Raw genomic sequence first — 23863 nt, 5'->3', positions numbered from 1 at the left:
AGTCTCTTTTGCTGTTGTAGTAACTGATGACAAACCAGGAAGCACTTTGTCATATAAGAGAGAATAAGATGAACTATACTTCACCATATCCTTGCAGCCAATAAACATTTTATTAACAACATGATCACAAATACTCTGGTGTATTAATAATATTATTATTTTGCTGTTCGTTCAGAAGTTTGTTATATCCAAAGAATTCCACCCTTGGCTTCTGTTCAGAGCCTGTTAGCAGGGGTCTGTGAAAAGGAGGGAGGGTTGGAGGATCAAACAGAGAACCCCCAAAACCTATAAAAAGATTTCGGGTTAATTAATGAGAAATTTATTTTTGGGATCTCTTTATCATATTCAACAAACAACGTAGGAAAACAAACCATATAAAGTACAAAAGGCTGACATAAAATAGTGTGCAATAATGTGTATCATTACTATCAAATTATCATCATTTATTAATTTTTGCATTTTTTAACATCGCACTAGCTACACTACTACTTATATTGACATTACATCAATCGTAAAACAATCATAAAAATGATCATAGCAATGATAAAAATGATAGTGATGATAATAAAACAAATGTTTAAAAACAACCTCTTCAAGCCAAACCAATAAAATAAAACTTGTGTTACGTTTTTTTCTTCAGGTGGAAGGACAGAGGGGTAAACTGGGCTAACAGACAGATAGAAAATGTTCAAATCTGAGAAAATTGCAGTGAGCGTCCTCAGCACTCACGTCTATCGCTCCAGACAAACAAACGCTAACAAAGACAGGTGTGACGGCAGACACTGCTGCGTTTCTTGAACACCGCAGCTGAACAGGATGAGTAGATGTCACAGTTTGGGCCTCTGGTCCTGATTTCTCTTCCTCCTTCATCTCATCAGGGCCACAGCAGCTGCTCAAGGGGCAAGTTTTTTTTTTGTTTGTTTAAATATAATATTGTTGTTGTTTTCCCCGAAAAGGTGGTGGATGTCGGGGAGGTTCTGAAAAATTATGTTGTGCTAATTCGACCAAGTTCATTTCTAATGGCTGCAGAACAGAGAAGAGAACAGAGAAACATCAGTTCAAATGAAAGGTCATCTTTAAAACATCACGTGTCTTGCCAAGAACTGATGCGACAGGTTCAGGGTCATGACTTATGCACGGACATAGTAATCATGGGCAGACCACAAATCCTGTTGAAAGTGTTGTTTAAGGTTCCCTTACACATCGTTTCTAATAATTTTGTAACAATGTTTCCTGGATTCATGCTTGTGTAGTGATGAATGTCAACTATTTGTGTTAATATTTGTTGTTATGTCCACTGCAAACCTAAAAGCATTTATCTACGTTTTGGTTCCATTTTTTATTTTTTATTTATTTATTTATCTTTTAATTCTGGGACTGTAGTGCCATCTAGTGGTCAACACTGTACACAACCCATTTGTGCCAACGGTTAGGGGGAGATTTTCTTCTGAAATCAGACTATACAGAGGTGAACATACCATCAATGATTTCATCCCTCACTTTGTGCAATTCACGAAACACCTCTTCCAAGATTTCCTGAAGAAACACAATTAAAGACGATCGTGTTAAAACGCAAAAAGTCAAATGTTCCCTGCTGCAGAAATCCTCAATCGAAAATGGAATATTAAATAGCAAACAAACAGCAACAAACGGTCTGCGGTTTTTAATAATACCTGCTTCATCCTGTCGAGGTCTAACGAGTCTGTGTCAATGCTGCCACCACCAGGTCGCGCCCTACAAAAACAAGACCGTTTTAAAAATATATATATATATATATATCAGACCTGGTTGCCCTGCTTTGCTCTCCAGCATCCAGCAGTGCGGCCTGCAGTTCTCACCTTGAGCCCATAGACCTGTCTGCCGAGTTCGCTCGGTCCCATGGCTTTTTGGCACCATCTAGTGGACAGAAAAAGTAGCACATAATGATAAATGATAGAAGATATATGCAAATGGGTGATACTGCAGGTATGCATTGAGTGATGTAAAATATTAAAAAAAAAAAAAAAAAAAAACTAAATAATGAATACATTTCTGTACAATTTTTTTTTAAGAATATTAAAATAAAATGTAAAGAAACAACATTCCATTATTTATCTAAGTTTTTTTTCCCTTCCTTGTAATATCATCTTAGTCCCACCTGTGGCATTCTGCCCACTGCGGCCGCCGGATGAATTTGGGTCATCCTAGTGAAAACCAAGAATAAAATGATCAAATTTAATAGCAACAATATCCAACATCTCATTAGTTTTACCATCGCTTATTGTTTTGTTTTTATACTTGCAGCTCACTCATATTTGTGCCAAACGCATAAAAATCGTTATAAATTTGACAAAACAGTATCATTATAGTGTCGTTAATTTAGCAGGAACAATAGTATAATAAACTGCTGTTTGAGGAGCAATGTTACAGCTTTAATAATGCAACACTGACAATGACGATGCCCTATTAATCTTTACTCACATTTTGGCTGTCTTCAGGCTTCTCTGCTGCTTTCCTTCTAAAGATGACAAAAAAAAAAAAACAACGACCCACGAGTGATGTGAAAGTGGTGCCCATAGATATTTAAACCTTCTGACACGTCTAATTGTGGCTGTACAGGACACTGTCTAAACTCATTGGTCTGACCTTCGCGCCAACAGGGCGTTCATCTCTTCCATCAGCCCTCCGCTCCCTCCACTTGTTCGGTTGGCCTCATTTTTGCTGCTTGAAGAGCTGCTGTCCTCCGGCTGTGGATGGCAGAGAAAGAGGGAATGACGGCCTCCAGACGCAGATGGCAGAAAAGACTGAGCGACGGTGAACTGGTGTCTGTCTCACTCTCTGGACGCGTCGAAGTTTGGCTCCGGCGATCATGGCGGCCAGGCCCGTCTGGGCGGGGGGCTCGTCCCCGTGGCTCCCCCCGCCGATGGGCAGCGGCGGCGGCAGAGGGGGCTGCGGCGCCACTGCCGTGGGTGGCGGGGGTCCCGGCGGTGGCGGGGGCGGGGGCGGACCACCCATGTTCATTGGGGGAGGGATGACCGGGGGGGCCACTGAGAGCACAGCAGGGTGTCCCTGGAAAGGAGAACCTGCAGAGGGCGACGCAGGCAGCCCAGGACGTTTACCTTGTGATGACGTGACCTTTTGTACACAATTTATATATAGTGTATGGTTTGTTACATATATTTAGAGTACATATTTATAGTGTATGGTTTGTGATACATATGAATTTGTACAGTATGCATTTATAAGATATGGTATTAGGATGGATATGTACATTTATGGTAATGAGTGCCTAGAAAAGCACTATATAAATCCAATCATTATTATTATAATGTGATTTATTTAATTATAGTACAGGTGATAAAGATGTATTTATATATATATTATTTTGTTATTTATTTGATTTGATATTTATAATTATATTGCTTTTACCTTGATGTTGTTTCTGTTTTAATGTATCATTTCTTGTTGTGTACATACATTATGTAAGACCCCAGGAAGAATAGTGGGGGATAATGGGGATTTGAATCAAATAAAGTTTATTTGATTTGTTTATTTAATAAACAAATGAACACAATGGACAGAGCTGGAGGAAAAGCGTAATTGACGAGCACCTGAGTTGGACGACCGTCGCTCCCGCTCCATGTGTGCCTGCATCTGCTGCTGCTGCTGCTGCTGCTGCTGCTCCATCATCTGCCTGAGGACAGAGCAGGAAGAGGACAGCCCTGATCACTCACATGTCATTTTGCTACAGCAACATCACGGCCAAAGAGCTCAAATTAGCAGCCAGAAAGTTGCTGTGGCTCTGTCTCGGATGTGAGGAGCGTATACGTGCTGGGACTCGAGAGGAAGGGGGAGGAGTGAAAGATGGAAAGTGCAGCGGGAAACAGAACTTTCCAGCAGAAGCGCTGAGGCTGCAACCCCTACGACGCGATGACAGCGCGCTCGGCTGTGCTCTCAGCTACTGAGCAATGCAGATGCCCTGCTGTCAAACACGCATCTTAGGGGGAAAAAAACCCTTGAGTGGATCAAAAAGCAAAAAAAAAAAACAAGACACGAGTACAAGAGATCTATCTGCACGCAGCAGTTGAAACAACGCTCAATTAAGACGGCTCGGAGCTGCTCACTGCCGGAGGGCTGAGGCAAAATTAATTTGCATCTCAGTGACTCAGAATCCACTCCAATCTTCCCTTCAATCACAGATGTAATCCTTTGTGCCGGAGTTACAGTACGACAGACGATCAGATCAGATCAGATCAGAGGGAGAGCAGCGTGAGAGTGGTCGTGTTTGGCCTCCTAAATCCGAAGGCATTTGGCTGAAAAAACAACCGGCAACAAAGATTCAGTTATGACTGTGTTTCATCTCCAAGGAGGCCAGAGTAGGTTGGTGGACACGGTCGATGGAATGCAGCCCTCAAGAATTTGCCTGTGGCGTGATTGTGATAGCGAGCATGGCTGGTTTCGCTGGAGGCTGCAAACAAGGCTAAATATGCAACTTTCCAGGGATTAAGAGATTAAAGAGATGTTTTTTTATTTATTTACTAATAATTAATCATTCAAGACTGCTCCACTGGGGTCAAGCATAAAAAATGAAGAACATGGGTATAACATGGACAATTTTAAGTGATGGACATGTGTGGATCAAACGGCTTTGCTCAAGCTTTTATTTTGACAGGTGACACATCCATCAAAATTGTTTAAAGAAAAACTAAAACAACAACATGGATTTCGTGTTACCATTTCTGTCATAATTTATTCTGTTATTGTAAAACCTTCAGTTCTTATTACTATTTAAAGTAGGGGCTGGAATGGAGGAAGTGGCTTCATCAGGAAGTTATTCCAAATGCATAAAAAACAACAACCTGGTTTTTGTGGACCAGGATGAAGGCAGATAAAAGAGGAACAACTTTTCTTCCATTTTTTTTTGTGGTTATTCTTTGTGCCCTTTGATTGAACCTATTACAACTTTTGTGCCTCAGCCAGTTTACTACAGCACTTATACCTGCACACTGCTCGTTGCATAGACCAGGCATGGGCAATCCTTTTTAATAGTCAGTAAGTAATAAAAAGCAACTTTCAGGATGAGGAAAACTCACCTCGCCCTCTGGACTTCGATCTCCTCTGAGGTGGGCCCGTTCTGGACTTGGCGCTGGACAGCTGGACCTGGAGACGCATCAAAGGAGAGAGGAGAGAGACTTTAGGGAGCGGAGACAGGCGGGATTGAGTTCTCACTGACGATCGGCCGTGAGCTGCAGAAGCGGCAATTAAAATTAGTCCCGGCCGAGGCAATTAGCCAGCAGATGACACGGAATTAAGCAGCGGCCGATCATTACCTCCCACTTTTTCCTCGGCAGCCACTAATGCGCAGCGAGAGGCGTGCTAATTCCTCTCGCGAGGTGGACGGGGAGGAAGCGATTGATCAAAAGCAGAACGCATCACAAAGAGAGAGAGAGAAAGAGAGAGAGAGGCACAGGTCCTCTTCCCCCACTGTAATCACTGCCATCTGGCAAACAGCACAGCCGACACACGGCAGGTGCCACTTGTTGGAAGGTTCGGCGAACGCACAGTGTGACCAAGTGAGGTCAGCAGTGTTTGCAAGCAGCTTTTGGAACCATTTGACATGCCAGGACCTGTTGTTTGAGACGGATGAATGTGTCAATCTGGAGTAGAGATTATCAAATTACCCTGCATACAATGATATTTTCAGTTTAATATAACCTCAGAATGTCTTTCTTTTGCAAAGAGTAACAGATAGTGCCACTTATGGTGAAACTGTTAATATCGCAGCAACGGCTACTTTGTTTACAAAGCCAAAAAACTTCCTGTTTGGGCCACAATGGAAACATGACATAAAGTCGAGCCTGAAACCCTGCAGAGTGAAGCTCAGGCTGTGTAGGACGAGTCTGCAAGAGTTCCGATTTGAAATCTCGGGCCATTCAAGTGGACGGTCAAGTGAAAACCAATGATTTTTGGTGGGAGACGAATCATCCTTCACTGTCACACAAAAAAACATGATCAAAAAATCTGAGATGATCATCTCGCCAGTGATGCAATTTGAACCGGGAGGCACTCGTGATGTAATCCGACCGGCGCCGCCTGCCACAATTCGGATCTGCAGATGAGGGGCGGGGCGGACCCGACAGCGAGCGTGATTCATTCGGAGACACGACGAGATAAGGAGAACTCGGGGATTACGATCATCGTTTGTTTGTTTCCTGAGGAATAAAACTAAGACAAGTTTGGTTTTCCTACGCCGCAGCAGCAGCAGCTTCACAGGTTTGCCTCTGCCAGACAATTGTGTTTTCCTGCTCATGTCTCAGATGTTCCAGGAGGCGAGCGATCGAGTAACACAAGAGCCAAAAATAAAAACCCAAGCAACAAAAGGCGCGAGCTGCGGCACACTAGACAAAAACATAAATTGAAGATTTTTCTATGGTACGGCGTTAAAGTTACCAGCTTCAGTCACTTTATCCAACACTGCAGGTGAACTACAGTGCGTTCCAGGTCCAGGCTCCTTGAACACATCTTGTGTTGACAGAGGTCTTCACAATGTTCTTCTTATGTGCTTTAAAGGCACATTGCGTAACATTTAAAAGGACCAAATGACGTGAAAGTTGAAATAAAACAGGCCTGCATGCGCTTCATCACAGAAAGCCATTTCAACATTGCATTATGCGTTCATGCTGAAGGTCCAGTTGTGTCTGCGGTAGCCCTGAGTGCGGGTCTGCACAGCATCAGGCATTTCCCAGATGAGAAAATACGTTTTCTTACGGAGACATCAGACAGCGGTTTATATATTTTTAGGCACTTGGTGGAAGCTGATGTTTTTTATATTGATAGAAAAAAACAAGAAGACAAAAACGATGTTTCTGCCATCAAACTTTGTTGAGTTCTTCTCGTTAAGGATGCAGCAAAGAGCGACTGCCTCGCTTCTGACCTCTACAGGAATAATAAGTCAATTCCGGCAGTAGAAGTGGGAACTCGCTCACCCCAGCAGAGCAAATAATGCCCCCACTGTGACAATATTCCGCCAGTTACACCTGAACACTGCACACAACAGCACACGGAATGTAAATAATAACGCAATCATGCAAATGTTTAGACAGCAACACACAGAAAGGAGCGACCTACAGGACATGGCGAAGAGGAGGAAGCGGCTGTAGCAGACACAGAGACAGCGACAGCCCCACTCCTCCCCGCTGAGCATGGTCTCACCTTCGCCTCCTCTCCCCCCCCCCCCGTCCTCACCTGCCTCCCCCTCCCTCCCTCCCTCCTATCCCCCAGTGTCGGCTGTCACCCTGGTGTAACACACACCTGCGGGCAGCAGCAGCAGTGCAGCGAGCGTCCCCGGTTAGTGTTTCAAAGGTCGGCCTTGTCTGCAGGCTGCGCGGCACGACGACCCCTCGTCCCCCATCACCTCCCAAACTGTCCAGTGAGCTGTCGTGTTAAACGATCGCTCTTAATGATGGGGTGCGCTGTGTGAAGAGTTGGCCTTTAACCCGGCAGCCAGAGGTTAAACACACGCAGAGCGGCTGCTAAATACGCTGCTGAGGACTGCGTCAATTCTCTGGGCACCAGAAAAAAAGATGACTTTTTTTTTAGTACAAGGATGAACAACTGCTTTTGTCAACCTAATGTGCTGGCAAGGTAGATATATAGATGGATAGATAGATAGATAGATAGATAGATAGATAGATAGATAGATGATGCAATATTTGCCACTGAGTCCACGAAAAATGTCCAGAATCAGTAATATAAGTTACATGAGTATGTACACTCACAAAATCTGTTTCTATGAGAATCGAAATAAGAAATTGGTCTCTGAAAATGTCAAAAATACAGTATGATATGTTACTATTCAAAGTTATCACAATATTTTTGCAAATCTTTATTTTCTAAGTCTCCTTTTGCATGATCCTTTACCCCAAAAAATAGCCCTCAGATCTAAAGAAAACATCACTTTTGGGCAAAATAAAAACGTTTTTTTGTTTTGTTTTTTAAAATCTATGACGTGGATCCTTGAAAACCATGAAAAAAAATGTTCTCAATCTCAACTATCATTTATTTGACATTATATATTTGTATTTACCAATTTTCTTTTATTGTCTCATTTACTCCTGTTAAACACTTCTTCTGGTTAAAAATACAAACAAACATCCTGGCTCCTCTAAACTGAGTCTGACTGCGTTCAAATCCTCCGTGTTTATTTTGCCGCCCAATGAACGTTAAGGACAAAAGGTCAGCTGTTGACCTTCTCACCACTAGAGGGGGCACACACCTACTTTGCGAAGCAGGAGAGCGTTAACAATGAGAGCGAGCGTGCCTTACGTAATCGCGTCCCAAAAAAAAGATTCCCTGGAAAAAAAAAATGGGGTTTAGACTAGATTCCACTGACACGTCCTCCCTGAACATTCACTGAACACATCACAAATATTTGCTGTATATTTATGTACTTCTATATCTTCGGAAAATATCACACACCTCCTCATAAGACTCTCACATTTTTAAAGCCTTTTAAAAAAAATATGCTTACAACTAAAGCATCTCTTTTGTCTTTGGATTTTTGCAGTTCTTGCATGTTACATAACTCTCTGTGGAAATATTGGCTTCCACCATGTGACCAACAGTAGATAAATGAAGACGCCTCTTTATGTTATTTCCCCCTTTTCTATCCGCGCAGGCCATTCCATCCCATCAGTCCGTCCGCCCGTCTTTCTGTCATGGCCTTCCCTCATGTTTCCCAATGCCTTTGTCTTTGTTTCTCCACCCCCCTCCTTTCAGCATGTCTTATTAGGCAGATGAAAAGGATGCTGCGCTCTCTAGTGCGGCACCCAGGGGAGATCGTCTCAATGACTCACTCTCATTTAGAGGCTTTTCGGCGGCTGCAGGGGGGAAACACGCTGCCGCTGCTGCCGCTGCCGCCGCCGCCGCCGCCGTCATGTAATGAGCGGCACGCTGTGACACTCGCTCTGCGTCTCAATCCGTCGCTCTCTAATTCGTGTCTGTCACTCCTCCTCCTCCCTGCGTCCACTGAGACTGAGAGTCAGCCTGGCGTGTGTACACCCCTGACATTGAAATCCAGCGGTCGTTAAATTCCCGCAACATGACCTGCAGGTCTTTGTGGGAAAAAAAACAATTGCTCTTCTCCGATCCTACTTGGCTTTGACGAGAACTTAGATTGGGGAAGGCGGCGTGTTTGCGTCCCGGACCAACAGGAAGCCTCGTACTCCTTCAAACTAGCGCCGCATTTAAATGATTGAAATGGTTACACACTGAAGGTTTGTTCAGTCATTTTTCAAGTTTCTTTGTAGCCCGACGCTACATGGTGCAATGACTGATGTTCACTTTATACACTTTCACCTCATGTATACCTTTAGATACTCATATACTTATCCATACATATATATATATATATATATACAGTGCATATATATTTCTAGCACTGGTATTAATCTTTCTTTCTGCGCTGGTCTCATACGAGGCGATCATTCGGAAGTGAGCGTTAAAGGAGGAGGGAGGGTTTTGAGGCAGAACCGACCTCCATCCTGAGCGCTGAGGACGTTGAGGGCGAAGAGCATGGCGTTGGAGAAGGTGGTGGCCTCCTCCTTGCTGGCGAAGTTGAGGCCGTAGACCTGCCGGGCATCGCGCCACTGGTGGAAGGTCGGGGTGGCCTGGTTGTACTTCAGTCCCTTCACTATAGAGTAGTTAATGACCACCTGTGTGAGAGAGGAGGAGGAGATGTTGGAGAGAACGTGAAGCGAAACTTGGAGAAATACAATTAAGACACACCAGCTGATTCATCATTTCATACTACTGTTTTTAACTCAAGGTATGCTAGCTGCTATATTAACAGGATGTTTTGATACTGAACTGGCATTGAAGCTGCTGCAGCATCTTTTTATCAATGCACCTGCGTTCATTTCGTTTTCAACGCTTCCCTCCCTGCCCGCCTTCAAACACTCCGGCTCCCTTATCTTGCGCACCACTTCAAAAGAGATCTCTTCTGCCGCCATCCAAAATTGCCCGGGAGTTTCTGCATGTTGCAATCCTCCCACGGCGACTTGAAATCTCTCCCCCTCCCCGAACCACATCAGCAGTGCCGCAGCCGATTCCTTTATCTGCAAACCCAGAGATTTCTTTCTCACGGCGGTGTGTGGCGATTATTACCTGCTGGTCCTGCAGCTTGACGCCCACCACTCGGAAGGTGTTGTTGGCAGTGTTGTGGTAGATGTTGATGCGGCTGAAGCCCTGCTGCCCGGGCTTGATGGGCACCCACTTCTTACTGGTGTCATCGTAGACCATGACCGAGGCCCTCGCCTGGCAGATGCTCTGCTCGCTGCAAGTGGAAGGGAAGGGAAGTAGGAGAAGTGAGCTTCTTTCATGATGCTGACGTTCTAATCTCAGTGTTGGCAGAGAGGAAGATCGACGAATGATTGCCGTTTGTACATGAGGTGATTGCAGTTTAGTGTCCTGTGTTTTTGACACACACACTCTCTCGCTGACACGCCGTCTCAGAGCACAAAAGTTAACTGATGTCACTCCTGATGTGTGTTTGTCTGGAGGGTGTAAGAGAGATAATTACAGTCAACAAGCAAAGCAACTCAGCCCCCTAATCCCGTGTTACAGCGGCAGTCTAATCCAGATGTAATTAAGCACATGCGCGGCATCTGCTAATGTACTTAATGAGTGGCAGTTCTAATAAGTGCATGTGCGTCTGTACCAACGTGCTCGTGTGTGTGGTTAGTTGACCTTTATGACCAAATTTGTCTTGCAAATGCGGGTCTGTTTTCACTTGCCCCAAATATAACACCGCAACCACACACACACACACACACACACACACACACACACACACACACACACACACACACACACACACACACACACACACACAAACAGCCAGGTTAAATCAGCTGTGTGCTATTCAGTTTGCTATTATAAAACAGTCCCATCTCTGCCTTAAGTACCCAATTCATCTTCAGTTCACCCACAGATTCCTCCAGCTAGGATTTAGAAAATGATTTAGAATCGGCGGTGATGTCATGAATTATCTAACACGCGACACAATGGCTTCTAAAAAGACCGTGACCCGGCGTTTATGCAGTGTCAAGTACAGAGGGGAAAAAAGGACAAAGTGTGAAGGTGGCGGGGGACGTGCGGCGGAGAAGCAGAGACACAGTTTTGACTTGCAAATGAGATTAACAAGAAGGCTCCCATCTGCGTCGTTGCTCCCTCGCCAAGCTAAAATTAGTGGACCGACCCCCGAGGCCGAGTGAAAGAGCTGCGTCAGACGAGAAATAAGAAGGGAAAATAGAAAAAGGCTGAGAGCTGCAGAGCGAGGCGGCAGATTTACAGTATGACAATGAAACAGGTTGGTTTCAACATCAGCTGGGCTCATTTCGATTTTCTGAGATAAAGACGGCCTGAGCCTGGCCGAGATTAGCGAGGGCCCAGCATTGTTTCCTCCCAATTAGCATTCCAGTCTTCCCAAGAGATAAACTGTGCAGAAAACTATCTAAGTCCAAAATAAATATTGTTGTTTTTAAGCCCCGCTAGCCACATGTGCGGTTGACATTTGAGATAAAGTCGTGGAAGGACGGCCGCCAGGTTTTTGCAAACGCTGGAGTCACGCTAGCTTGGCTCAGCTAGGCTAGTAATTGCTGCTAATGATACGGTGCTTAGATATCGCCCGTGCTCTCCATGATAACGCAGCGTCTGCAGAATGTTTCCCCCTGTCTAATACTTGTCAAAATATTTAAATACAGCGCTCACCCACGAGAGCTAACGCTAAACATGTGGTCGGCGCGGCTCCAAAATGACAATTTGTTTGTGCGATTGAGAAACATTCTTTTGCGAGCGCGATCCTTCATGCTCGACTGAGGCTGTGAACACAAACCGTTGCGCCTGCCCGACACCGTGAAATTACGGTTACCGAGGGCACAGTTGGGCGCTGGCATCAGAGTTTAGCTTAAAGCTTCCTGGCGCCGCGATGGTGGTCAATTAGCACGGCCGCAGGCTCGGGGGTTCTGTCCCTGTTTGGCTGGCATGTGGATGACAGATTTTATAGTTTGTTGAAGAATTAGAAACCAGTGGGACTTGGCTTTGAGAAGTATGAGGATGACAACCAAGGTAATGTGTGCACCCAAAGTAATCACATTGCAAATGCTTTAGCGTTCATGCTATTGATCTGCAGGGTAAATAACAGGGTGCATTGTTCTTTGTAAGAAAGAAAATTCCAAGCACACTACAAGGATATATACCCGCTGACAAATAGGACCGGTCTTCAAAAGAAAATTAAAAATAACATCTAGAAAAAAAACAGTTAATGTCCAGCTGCATGTACAATAAGCAGGAAGTTAAAAATAACTGCGCTCAGATATTCACACACTTGAAATCAGCCCGGGCGTCAGCAGGCCGACGATTTGTTTAATTCATTTGCCCCAACTTGTCGGGCGAGTTAATTTTTAAAAAGGGGTACTTGGCAACCGGCTGAAAATGCATCGAAAGGCCCGGCGGCATGAATAAATGAAGTTCTCGCGCTAAAAGAGACTCGAGCAGGAAAGAGGGGAAAGAAAAAAAAAAACACACGCAGAGAGTCAACAAGCAGAAGAAGACGTGGAGAGGAAGAGAGAAACAGGAAAACATGTTTTGCTGACTGACAGTTGTAGGACGCGCACACACACACACACACACACACACACACACACACATGCACACGCGCACACACAATCGCACTCGTGCACAAATATAGAAAAGTGGCGCACCTCCCTCCCTCTCCACACCGCGACCGTTGAAAAATTAACAATTCCTCCGCAGGACATAAATAAATCAGATGTTTCTGAATGTACCCTGACAGCAGAGAGTCAAACACACACACACACACACACACACACACACACACACACACACACACACACACACACACACACACACTTTCGAGTCTGTTCATGACCGGAGTGTCCGAGTTGAAAATTTAAGCTGACAAGGACAGACAGAGAAATCTCTGAGTGCAGCTCCGCAGATCGTTTCTGATTGAGTCACTTTCAAAGACAAAAAAAAAAAAATCTTCTGCATACGAGTACGAAACACTGTCGGTGAACTTTTTTCCGGGCCAAGTTTCTGACTCTTTTTGTCCATTTGTGGCAATAAAAATGTCACAATTCTAACCAGCGAATGCATCAACTGCTCCCCAAAACCTCGACGGCACAGACGGTGACGACCGCAGGGAATTGAACGTGACACCAACTATGGAGAACAGCAACACCAGCGACCACACTCGTTATTTTCTCCTGCTGGGTCAAACTGATTGCACCGTGAAACTGTCTTTAGACATTCACACACACATGAATCTCAAAACCTTAAATTGTTTTTTTTTTATTGCAGAGATTTTACGGTCAGAATTCTTAAAAATGACCTTAAACCCCCCCCCCCATCTGACCACTTTAGCCGTGCACTTTGCATTTTCCAGCAAAAGACGCGCACAAGTAGGACGACAGGCATCTCAGTCTGCACACACACACACACACAGCCCAGAGCGTCTTGCGCAATCCGATTTGTAGCTCAAATTGCTTAAACTAAAAAGAAATAAAAAATAAGAGCACCACGGCGTCGCTGGTGGGATGTTCAGCACGGCCTTCTTGCTTCCGCTGCAAGACTTTCAAGTTAACGGGTCCGAGTGTCTGTCTAAGGTTGGACTAATGAGGGTCTGTAACCGTAAACACATGCATTATTCATCCAGAGTGACGCAGCCTGAGAGCTGAGAACGGAGTCATTATGACTGCAACGTGCTTTTCGCTCCCCCCCCCCCCAACCCCACCCCTTTTTTTTTTTTTCCATGTCCCGCTTTTAGAAGTTGTGCATGCAGACACACAAATGTGCACACACATACTCAAAAGTTCATGTCTGTGTTTCGGGTCAGTGGGAGGTTAGCAAGGAACTAAAAAATAAACAAACAGAAACTTGTCATATAGGGCGAAGGCAGGGCGACACGCTGGACAAGTGGCCAGTTCATCACAGACACACAACTCCTCAAGGGTCAATTTAGAGTTGCCAATTGACCTCACACGCATTTTTTTGGACCGAAGTCGGAGAACCCGGAGAGAAGCCACACAGACACAGGGACAACATACAAACTGCACACAGAAAGGTCCCACGCCGGGAATCGAACCCACGACCTTCTTGCTGTGAGGCGGCGGCACAGAAGCACAGAATTCCTGTCCTACTAGCATCATAACTAACTAGTCCAGTGCAGCACACCATTGCAGTAACTATTCATCATTATTTTGGAGGGTGAAAGCAAAGCCAGAGGCCGTCAGGAAGGAGACGGGTTGTGAGCAATTGACTCTGCAGGCCGAGGATGGAGCACTGAGATTGAAGTGGAGACGTTCCAAAAAAGAAAAAAAAAAAGAATCCCTGAGGCCGACGACGTAATTAGCACTCTGATCCTCTTTTCTGCTGACTAACCGCCGGGAGAGGCAGAGGAATTTTAATTTGACCAGCCGTAACTGCTCTGTAACAGCAGCAGTGACACCTCCTCTTGCCTTTGTTGTGCCTGTGAATTATTTGCACTCAGACACGGCACCAGACCACTCGGAGCTCACGAGCAGATTTCCTTCACTTCCTCCCTTTTCCACGTTAAATGAATCAGCGCGCGGCTGAGCGGGTGAGTCACCGAGCGAGCGGTTTTGATATCCGCAGCTCTTTAGCGACGATCGCATCCCAGTGTTTCTCACTCAGCCCTCCCAGATACCTACACTGTCACCTACACCCATCTGCATAGTGCACGCGCGCACGTGTGTGTGTGTGTGTGTGTGTGTGTGTGTGTGTGTCCGAGCTCCTGCTCTTGCGCTAGTGTGCTGCTCCACTTTCAGGCAGTGTCTGCGCTCAAGGCGGCGGCGCCGACAACAAAGAAGGATCCAAAATAGAAACGCAGACGCACATCGTTGCAGCGTGCAAAATTCTTTGGCTCCCTCCGCCCCCCCCGCCGCCTCGTGATGCTGATTAGAGCTGCACTGAGCAAAGAGAACTGAGGCTCAGGTGGAGGACTGCAGCAGAGATGCTTCATTGATAAAAAAAAAAAAAATGCAGGCGTACTGGAGGTAAAGGTATGGAAGTGTAACCTGAGCCCTGGAGGGAATGTTTCCCTCATCGAGGGGGATTTAGTTTGCGTGTTCCTCTCAGATAGAAAACATTTGGGTCAAACACAAAGTCCTGGAAATCAGCCCTCTGTGATGTCACGAAGGGCACTGACACTCCTCCCTGGTTAGAGGCAGCTGTCTTGGGCCTTTCCAAACACGCTGAAATATCAGTCTCAGCACTAAAAAAAAAGTCTAGTTTTTAGCTGGAGGCTATAAACAACAGGCTAACTATATTCCGTACATAGTGATATGCAGTTTTTGGATAGTTTATCCTGCCAAGCAGCTCCAACAGATTGCAGAAAGGAACGAGAGACATCTGAGGGAGAAGAAAGATCTAAAGTTCACCCAGAAAAACTTTTGCAATGACGTGTGAATGGGTTATTCTCAAAAACAATCCATTGACATGAATAAATTGCCCAGTGTGTATGGCAATAAAGTGGGGCAAGTGAATTTTAAAATGAGATTTCTCTAGTCTGCTCAAGTGGGTTTATGGGGCTGATACCACCCGAATGGAAACCTTCCAGTGGGCAGCCGTGACCGTCATCAGGAGATCAAACTGCCCTAAACTGATCTGGTGGATTATCCAGTGATACCACCGCAGCCAAAAACAGCAGGTCAGGCGAAGCAAAACCTCGGCGCGAAGCAGCACTGGGGAGGAACGGAGCGCCTGCCATGCAGCGCTCAGCCTCCCCATCAGCTAAATGGGCTAAAATTCAGCATCAGTTCCAGCAGGAAGCTAAAAAATTAGCATTTTGGTGCTTGGCTGGAAACACCAGAGGTTTGTGGGTTTTTAGGTTAATTAATGACGCAAAGCTGCTACCTGGTGACAAAGATGGAAAAATAAACCAAAAATATTGATTTATATGGTACATTTAACTGCCTCCAAGAACATAAAAATCGCTTCATCTTCCGCGAGATTTGCACAACCTCGCACGACAGCCCCAATGTTTTTAATATCTTTCTTGTTCATGTTTACTATGAAACAAAAGGAGATGTGATGACAAACAAGCGTCCTTGTGTGGTTCAGCCAGCTGCTCTGAGTTGGGGAGGGGGGGGTCCAAATCTCCCACAGTTAGCTAACTGAACAGTCTCGTCTTTAACGACGGAGGAACCACGGCCACAAAAATAGAGCGCGACGACGGCCCGTGCAAAGGTGAGTGGGTGATTCTAGAGTGCGCTCCCTTCAAACATCAAAGCTGCATTAAGCAAGAAGAAGAAGAAGAAGAAGAAGAAGAAGAAGAAGAGGCTTTTTAAACATTCATGAGTGCGGCGGGTGGACGCTGGAAACGAGACTCAAGCCCGAGATAAACCTCGGCTCTCACGGAAAACGGGATCATTTGCGTAAATTATGGCGCCGGCTGCTGCGATCCAGCGGGCGCGGGCCAGTTGGCGCGATGAGCGGCAGCCACTTTTGGTTAAATGACATTAATTTCTACAGCGGGATGAGCCCAAACAAAAAGGCTGCCAAGCGGCCGCTCCGAGGCGCGAGCACTGCCGGCGACGCCGGGCTTCCGCACAAAAAGTGAAGAGCTCTCTCTCTTCTCGACGGCCTGCGCTCGAGTAACTTTGCCAGATGATCACAAAGTTCCCGACGTGCAGATGTGTTTCACTTCGTGTTTTTAAAAAAATACATGCTCCAACAGGGAACGCAGGCAGGCAGGCAGGCAAGCAGTGACGGGAGGAAGGTTTTCGACAGCAAATGTTTGAACAAAAGTGACCTATTTTCTGTTTACCCCCTCCAATCCCGGCCCATCACTGCAACGACAACATACAGGAGTTTGTGCTACTAAGAACTTCTGAACTGAATCTCTGTTCTCATCATCACGTCTCCTGTCTGGACGAACTGAAGGTTTTTGTAATGAGCCCCCAAACTGGGCAAAAACACTGGGAGAAAGTTGTGAGTTAATGACAAAGGTGGGAAGGAACCGAGTACAAAGACATATTCATAAAGTGTTTGTACTTTACATGAGTATTTCATTTTCTCAAGACTTTTAACTTTCAACTAACCGCCATTTGTACGCAAATATCTGTACTTTTTACTCCTTGCATTGGAAAAACTTGTGTGTCACTTTTGTGTTTGAAAGATACAAATTCTGTTGAGTCATTCACTTATTACTTTTATATTTACATTTTACTTAACAACATTTCAGAGCCTGTACTTTCTTACGCTCACTTGAGTAAAGGAGAGGAATCCGCAGAGTACAGACTATTAATACTTATGCCACCTCTTGTTATACCAAGAGAGAAAAGACAGAGCCGCCAATGACCAAGTGACTCTAGCTCAGTGGTTCTCAAACTTTCTCTGTCACGCCCCACGTGGAGAAAGAAAATTTTTCATTTGGGTCTAGAAGCCCCAAATTTGACGTGGCTGTGTCTTGAGGGATCCCGATGAACCTGCAAGTGGCCCCATGTCTCTAGGACAAAGTTGACTTTTCACCCCATAGGGCAGTGGTTCTCAAACTTTCTCTGTCACGCCGCACCTTGGAGGAAGAAAATTTTTAAACAACAAGGAACACTGTGGCCACCGTTGGACTCCTGAATTCTTCTTTTCGTCCCTGTCAAATATTTCTCCATCCTGTGTACCTGAGCAGCGTTTTTCTTAGCTACAACCTGCTGAACACTTTTTGTTAATTGTTCCGCCGTGGAAAAAGTTCCGACGTGAAAACATTAGTTCCCCCAGGCGCCCCGTCACCCCCCCGCCCGGTGTTTCACGCCCCCCCCCAGACGTGACTCCACGCCTCCCCCGGGGGGGGCACGCCACACACTTTGAGAAACACTGCTCTCGCTGATGATGCTGTCGTGTTTACACGTCCGTCTGTATCCTGACGTGAATCACAGACAGACGGCTGAGTAAAAGGTTAAAACCGCCTGCCTGCCTGCCTGCCTGCCTCGGAAAAGGCCAGTTACATAAGCAGCTTCCCTGTTTGCATATTTGCGGTTCGGCTGGTGAAGGAGGAGGCTGGAACAAAGCCGAATTTATGACATGGTTGTGTTATTCTTTTTTCTTTTTTTAAGGCCTGCACAATCCGCAGCCTGCCAAACATCCTGCCGGCTCTAATACAAATAGTCATAAACTACACTCGCAATGAATAGGTCTAAAAATAGCCGCCCCTGGCTGAAGTGGGTGATGAATGTGTGCTGCACTGGAATCTGCACAAACTCTGCGCAGGCTATTGTTTTGGCTGAGAGTGTTTTTCTAGATTTTATCAAGGTTACTTTTGCTGCTAAACTTTAGTAATTACAAGTTTGAGCCTTCAGCTTTTCTTTTTTTTTTTTTGCTTCTAAATTATAATTTTTGAAAGGTTCTGAAAGGTTTCGCCGGCTAACAAGCTGCACACACGGGCGCACAGACGACGCACACACTCGGCGACCACGCAAGATCATGCTAATCTGTTGGCCGATTACAAGTGGAGTGGAATCTTCACTTGGCCTAGAAAATGTGACCGGAAAAAAAGAAAAGCAAACCCAGAATGAGCAGCGAGTTGCGACGAGAAAAGAAGGAACGGCAACGATAGCAAACGTTCAGTGATGCTTTAGCGAAGGCGCTTCAGAACCAACTTCGAGCTTCAAGGCTGTCACTCACTCAAGACTTGCAGACCGTAAAGAATCGTTCACAGCAATCGGGCTCCTTCACATGTGGCCGCGGCCCTGGGCGGTTCTTGTCTGCCTCAATACAAAAACCCTACAACTGTGATAATCATCCATGCATCCGTCCATCCATCCATCCATGTAAGATACCCTCCTTGAGGTGGAGCCTATTTCAACTGTCATAGGGTGAAGGCAGGGTACACCCTGGACAAGTCAGTGCGATAACCCACCGAGATAATCGAGGGTAAAATTAAAATAGTCATTTAAAAAAGACGAAAAAACTCCTTGATGCAGTGAAACGGGTCAGAATTTCCCGATTTCAATTGGAGTGGAGAGCAAGTGAACAGAGTGCAAGGATGAGGTTTCTTTTTTCTTTTCTTTTTTTTTTTTTACCGCTGCACCGACTGAACGCATAAAGCATTTAAGAGTTTCCTCAACCCTGCCGGCGGTTAATGCTGAGACACTGAAAAAGGCAGCAGAGTGGTGGGAAATCTTTCCCGGGGAGCGTACGACGGTCAGGTCAGACGTATGTGTGTGTGTGTGTGTGTGTGTGTGTGTGTGAGTGCGTTCCGTGCTTGTACCCTGGCACGCCACGAGTGCGTCTTCCTAAATCCTCGGGATGGATTCCAGTGTGTCCATCTGGGAAAGAGCCTAAAGCACTTGGAGACGGGAGGCAAAACAACACCGTGGGCGGCTGGAATAACTTTCAGACACGTTCAAGCGAGCCAGCGAGACTCCACCATTAGCCTGCAAGTCACCCACACGTTGTCATTGTTTCAAAGTGAACGCCAGGATCCACAGAGGGGTGAGGCGAGAACATGTTGCTCTGCAATAAAAGAAAAAAAAAAGCCTTCAGTGCCACACTTGGTTCTTTAATTAACGTGACATACAGCAGCTGTCCAGCCGCTTCAGCCTCCCTGCTAATCTCTGCAGCATCCACAAGGCTTATTTTTCCTGACTACCTCTCCTTCTTTTCGGGAACAGAGAGCTGGAAGCTTGATAGGCAATGCTGAAACTCTCTCTGTTGGTGGTTGGGTTTGTCAAAGTGCGCTATTTCGGTTTTAAAAAGGGAGCTGCTATTTTTCGGTTGTGAGCAAAGGCCAAGCAGAAAAAAAGGCGAAATCATTTTCATTTTTTCACCGAAAAAAAATGCCTCGATCTCGTCATCCAACGCTTGTTTCCGCCCGAGTTCTCTGAACGCCACCGAGAGAAGATGGCAGTCGGAACATCTGAAATTAAACAGAGGGCCGTCCACATCTGACCTGCAGTGGCTTACACAAGAGCGAGAGAGACAGAGAGAGAGAGAAAGAGTGGAAAATAACCCAGAGAGAAGCGGCGCTGGAGGATTTAGTCTTCGGATGGTCCTTTATGTCTCTGCAGCGACGGCCAAATCCTCTGACATAACAGGAGCGTCGGCAGACACAACACATGGCCGATGGATCCTGATGAGTCGAGCGCTGAGCAAACGAGTTAATCTGCCCTGAGAGGGGTGCAGACCCGCGCTCGGCTGCCCGACTTCATCAGGTGCACGGGGAGCAAAAGAAGAGAGCGGCGACGCACCGCTAGACTTTTTGGTCTGAAAACCATTCAAAATGACGACAGGAATGCGAAAAATGTCACTTTTTTACGTTACTGTGTTAATTGCAAAAGCAAGTTAAGTTGAATCTATGAAAAAGACTGTACAACTTGCATCAAAAGATTAAGGTTTTTCTTCGCAAAGTATGTCATTTGGCATTCATCGTCTTGGCTAGGTAGAGCAACACAATTACAGTTCTTTTAAGTTCAAATGTTTGAGGCTAAATGAAACAAGGAGCCATTTACAGCACCATTAATAGCCCAAAATTGAGGGACCAAATGCCAAATTCTTTCCCAGTAAAATCAACTTATGAGTAAATTGTTACCAGGGGTATCCTGCTACAAGCTAGTGCTGTTAGCCAGCTAAAAGGCTTTTTAGCTACATAAAAAGCCCCAATGTGATCCCAATGTTATCTGAGAAAACAATGGTAACGTGAAATTCATTGGTACCTAGAGCAATTTCTGGTAAAACAGTTGAACAAGACGAGCTTCATGGGGACGCTAACGCCAAGCTGCTAAAACCAAACACTGCAGCTTTGTGTTCCCACTCCGAGGACGCCGACGGCCCTCAAATGTAAACACTGGACCTCGCCAGGACTCGTTTTCCCCTCCGTCCCTGTTTTGCATTAAATGCATTTCCTGCTTGACAAGGCCAGACATTCCAGTCTAATTACTGTCCTGCTGTTTGTGGGAATTCCGATCCGGGCTTAATAAGCGCTCACTGGAATGTTTAATACACAGTCTGGTTGCCTCGGGGCCTTCCCCGTGCCGGCCGCCGACCGAAGCCGTTTTACACATTAGAAAGTTATGAAACTTGGACGCATCTTTGCTCAGATGCTCCGAGTGGAACGCCGCGCCATCGAGTTAGCAGGGCAGAGCTAACTGGACTTGGACCCCATGCTGAGCAGAGGCACGAGAGGAAATAAGAGGAAGGGAGAAAACTGGAGATCATCAGAGAGGGAAGAAAATGAAGACATCGAGAGAGAGAGAGATAAATTTAATGAGGCAGGAAGATAGAGAGGAGAGTGAGCTGAGAAAAGAGAGTCTTTGAGGGGCTGGAATTAAAGATTCATGCGTCACAATTTGACAGAGAGCAGTTTTTTGTGCTCCCAGCAGAGAGAGAGACAAGGGCTTTAGGTGCGAGCAGGAAGTCCTTCTGGTCCCTGGAAGCCAAGCCGGGTGGAGAGGAAGAGGAGGACGCAGCCGGCAGACGTGTTTACAAGAGATGCGTTTTTACAGACGAGCCATTAGGTTAAGTGCTCTCCGCCGCGTGGCAGCCGCTACAACACAAAACAGGCACACACACACACACACACACACACACGTCGGTAATCAACTCGTCCTCTGGTGAGACCGGCGCTAGCTGCTGCGCTGAGGCCGGCTCCCATTTGTGCCACAAAAAATATCAGTCAGCGGATTCAATGACCCATAATACTTCAACAAACTTCCGCCAGTAGTGTTTTTATTTATTTATTTTTTTTTAATTTTTTGACGTGCAGGGCAGGGCAGGCGGCGGTTGGATTCCATCTCTAATCTGTCAGGCTGAATCAGTAAGTGCACTGAGGGGACAACGCACACTGGGTGTCCGGGGGAGGAAAAAAATGGACTCAAAAAAAAAAAAAAAAAAACACAGAAAGCTCTCCCATCATCCTTCCAAGACATAATCCTCAAGCAATAATGTACATTACAGCGGCTCTTGGATTTAAGACAAAAGGCTTTTCAAGGTGAATAAGAAGAGCTGAGGGGGAGGATCCCAGGCTGGAGTCCATAAAGTGGGCGAACACGCGGACGCAGTGGAAATTACCAGAAAAGAGATGCTTATAGAGGTTTCAGGGCCCTTTGTGACATCACAAGAGGCTGATTTCCTTCAAATTATTTCAGGATTTATATTCTCTCATGTGTAAGTCTTACATTCAGCAGGTCTAGAATTATAAACTGCGATTCAATTATTTGAATGAAATACTGATACACAGCTTTTGCTTTGCATTGCTTCGTATAGCACAGCACAGCACATCCGATGTCATATCTCGTCTGATGTCTGAGTTATTGTACATGTTGTATTTCTGTGGCCATTTGCTTTGTTGGGATTTCTTGCAAGGATAAGACACAGGTGTCTCGGAGTCAAGACAAATTTCAGGAGGAATTCTGACAATGAAAGTAATCAATCAATTAAAACCAATCAAAACTGGGGAAACACCTTGTGGGTTCGCGTGTCACAGGGAAAATATGATTTCCTCTTAGAGCTCTTGGCAGCAGGGACGCAGGTTGATTTTTTTTTTTTTTCTCTGCGTGCGTTCAGCCACTGCACTCTCATTGATTGGCCAGGACTGGGCACCATGTGACCGTGGCCTGCATCTCCTGTGATTGCATTGCAAACAATCTGAAATCTTTGCCACCCGTGAAGTCAGTCGTTTCATTTCCCAAAATCTCTGCCTCCCTCCTGCGATCTCGCCCCCATCCATCAGACAGCTCGCTGCGAACGCTCACTCCCCGCTCTGCCTTCCTTTTGCTTAGCTTTGCTGTTCTCACCATCCCCCCTCCGCTCCCACTACACTCCGCTTTCCCTCTCATCTCCCTTCCCCTCTTCTCCTCTCCTCCTGCTCTTTATTCCCTCACTGACTCGTTTGGCGCTTCGTTTCCTTCTCCGTGCACAATCTCTCTTCTCCATTTCTCACCGTGCCCTTAAACACGATTTCCTCTCCTCCACATTTCCTGTGTGCAAAGAATAAAAGCAAAAAAAAAAAAAAAAAAACAAACAACAACACGACAGTCGAGGCATTGAGGCAAAAAAACAGCATGTATGCATTCAGATGTGAGCATTTGCTGCATAAAATCTGAATTTGGTAGACAAGAATATGGCTTAAGGGCCTGAATCGGTCCAGTTTACACGCATCACACACGCTCAATGCCACTGCAGCATCTGTGCGTGTGTGCGTGCGTGTGTGCGTGTGCATCTGTGCGTGTGTGCGTGCGTGAGTGCGTGCTGGAGCGGCTCCCTGATGTAACCCCTCCTCCTGCCTCCTGGAGAGAAAGACGAGAGGTGCGAGGCACAGCCGGAAACACACGCCAGGCCGGAGTGCTTTTCCATCAAGGCTGCTAATATTTGCTGACTTGATTCCTGCTCGTGTGCTGACGTTGGCCCATTTTAACAGAAGGGCGCCCAGGTGAGACCGCATCGGATCAATGGGGAATAAATTCTCCATGAGTGTTTAAAGCTTCTCCAGGCACCAAAAACAGCAGAAAAGCAACCTGGTATAATCACATATTGTGGCAAGCTGAAGTCCAAGATGCATTTAATGACCCGCAGGCTGCAAAACTTAACGCAACCGCTTAATTCTCCGCCTCTTTTGGTCGTCGATGACCCCCTTGTAGACTCTGCATGGACCCAAAGGTGAGCCGGGTCGGGATCGTGACACCCGTAGACCCCGTAAAGCCGCTCCTGGAGTCCTGACCAAAAACCCAAAAGCGGCTTAACTGTGCAAAAACTCTGGCTGAGCCCATTACAGCTGCACTAATAAGAGCTGTTAGAAGGCGAATCTGCCAAACAAGAGGAGGCTGCGGCGACGGCAGCAGAACAAAAAGCTCAA

General features: G+C 45.9%; 1 protein-coding gene across 2 annotated transcripts in view; it reads right to left on the bottom strand.

The window, feature by feature from the left end:
• Positions 1–790: 790 nt before the first annotated feature.
• The window catches only part of evlb (Enah/Vasp-like b), a 32822-nt gene continuing 9749 nt past the window's right edge, over positions 791–23863 (bottom strand). For both annotated transcript variants that reach the window (XM_076044539.1, XM_076044538.1), the window contains exons 2-13: positions 10144–10312; positions 9515–9692; positions 5073–5139; positions 3591–3673; positions 2815–3062; positions 2626–2726; positions 2461–2497; positions 2138–2183; positions 1839–1896; positions 1674–1734; positions 1479–1536; positions 791–1023 (exon numbers count right to left, since the gene is read on the bottom strand). In XM_076044539.1, the coding sequence (XP_075900654.1) occupies positions 986–1023; positions 1479–1536; positions 1674–1734; positions 1839–1896; positions 2138–2183; positions 2461–2497; positions 2626–2726; positions 2815–3062; positions 3591–3673; positions 5073–5139; positions 9515–9692; positions 10144–10312 (1144 nt within the window). In that variant the 3' untranslated portion in view covers positions 791–985. The remainder of the gene's footprint in view (positions 1024–1478; positions 1537–1673; positions 1735–1838; positions 1897–2137; positions 2184–2460; positions 2498–2625; positions 2727–2814; positions 3063–3590; positions 3674–5072; positions 5140–9514; positions 9693–10143; positions 10313–23863) is intronic.

Source organism: Nelusetta ayraudi, unplaced genomic scaffold, assembly GCF_046127955.1.
Source record: "Nelusetta ayraudi isolate G7.1 ecotype Tasmania unplaced genomic scaffold, CSIRO-AGI_Nayr_v1 ptg000082l, whole genome shotgun sequence".
Lineage (NCBI taxonomy): Eukaryota > Metazoa > Chordata > Actinopteri > Tetraodontiformes > Monacanthidae > Nelusetta > Nelusetta ayraudi.
Note: the sequence above shows the minus strand (reverse complement) of the source record. Positions and strands in the feature narration are given on the sequence as shown.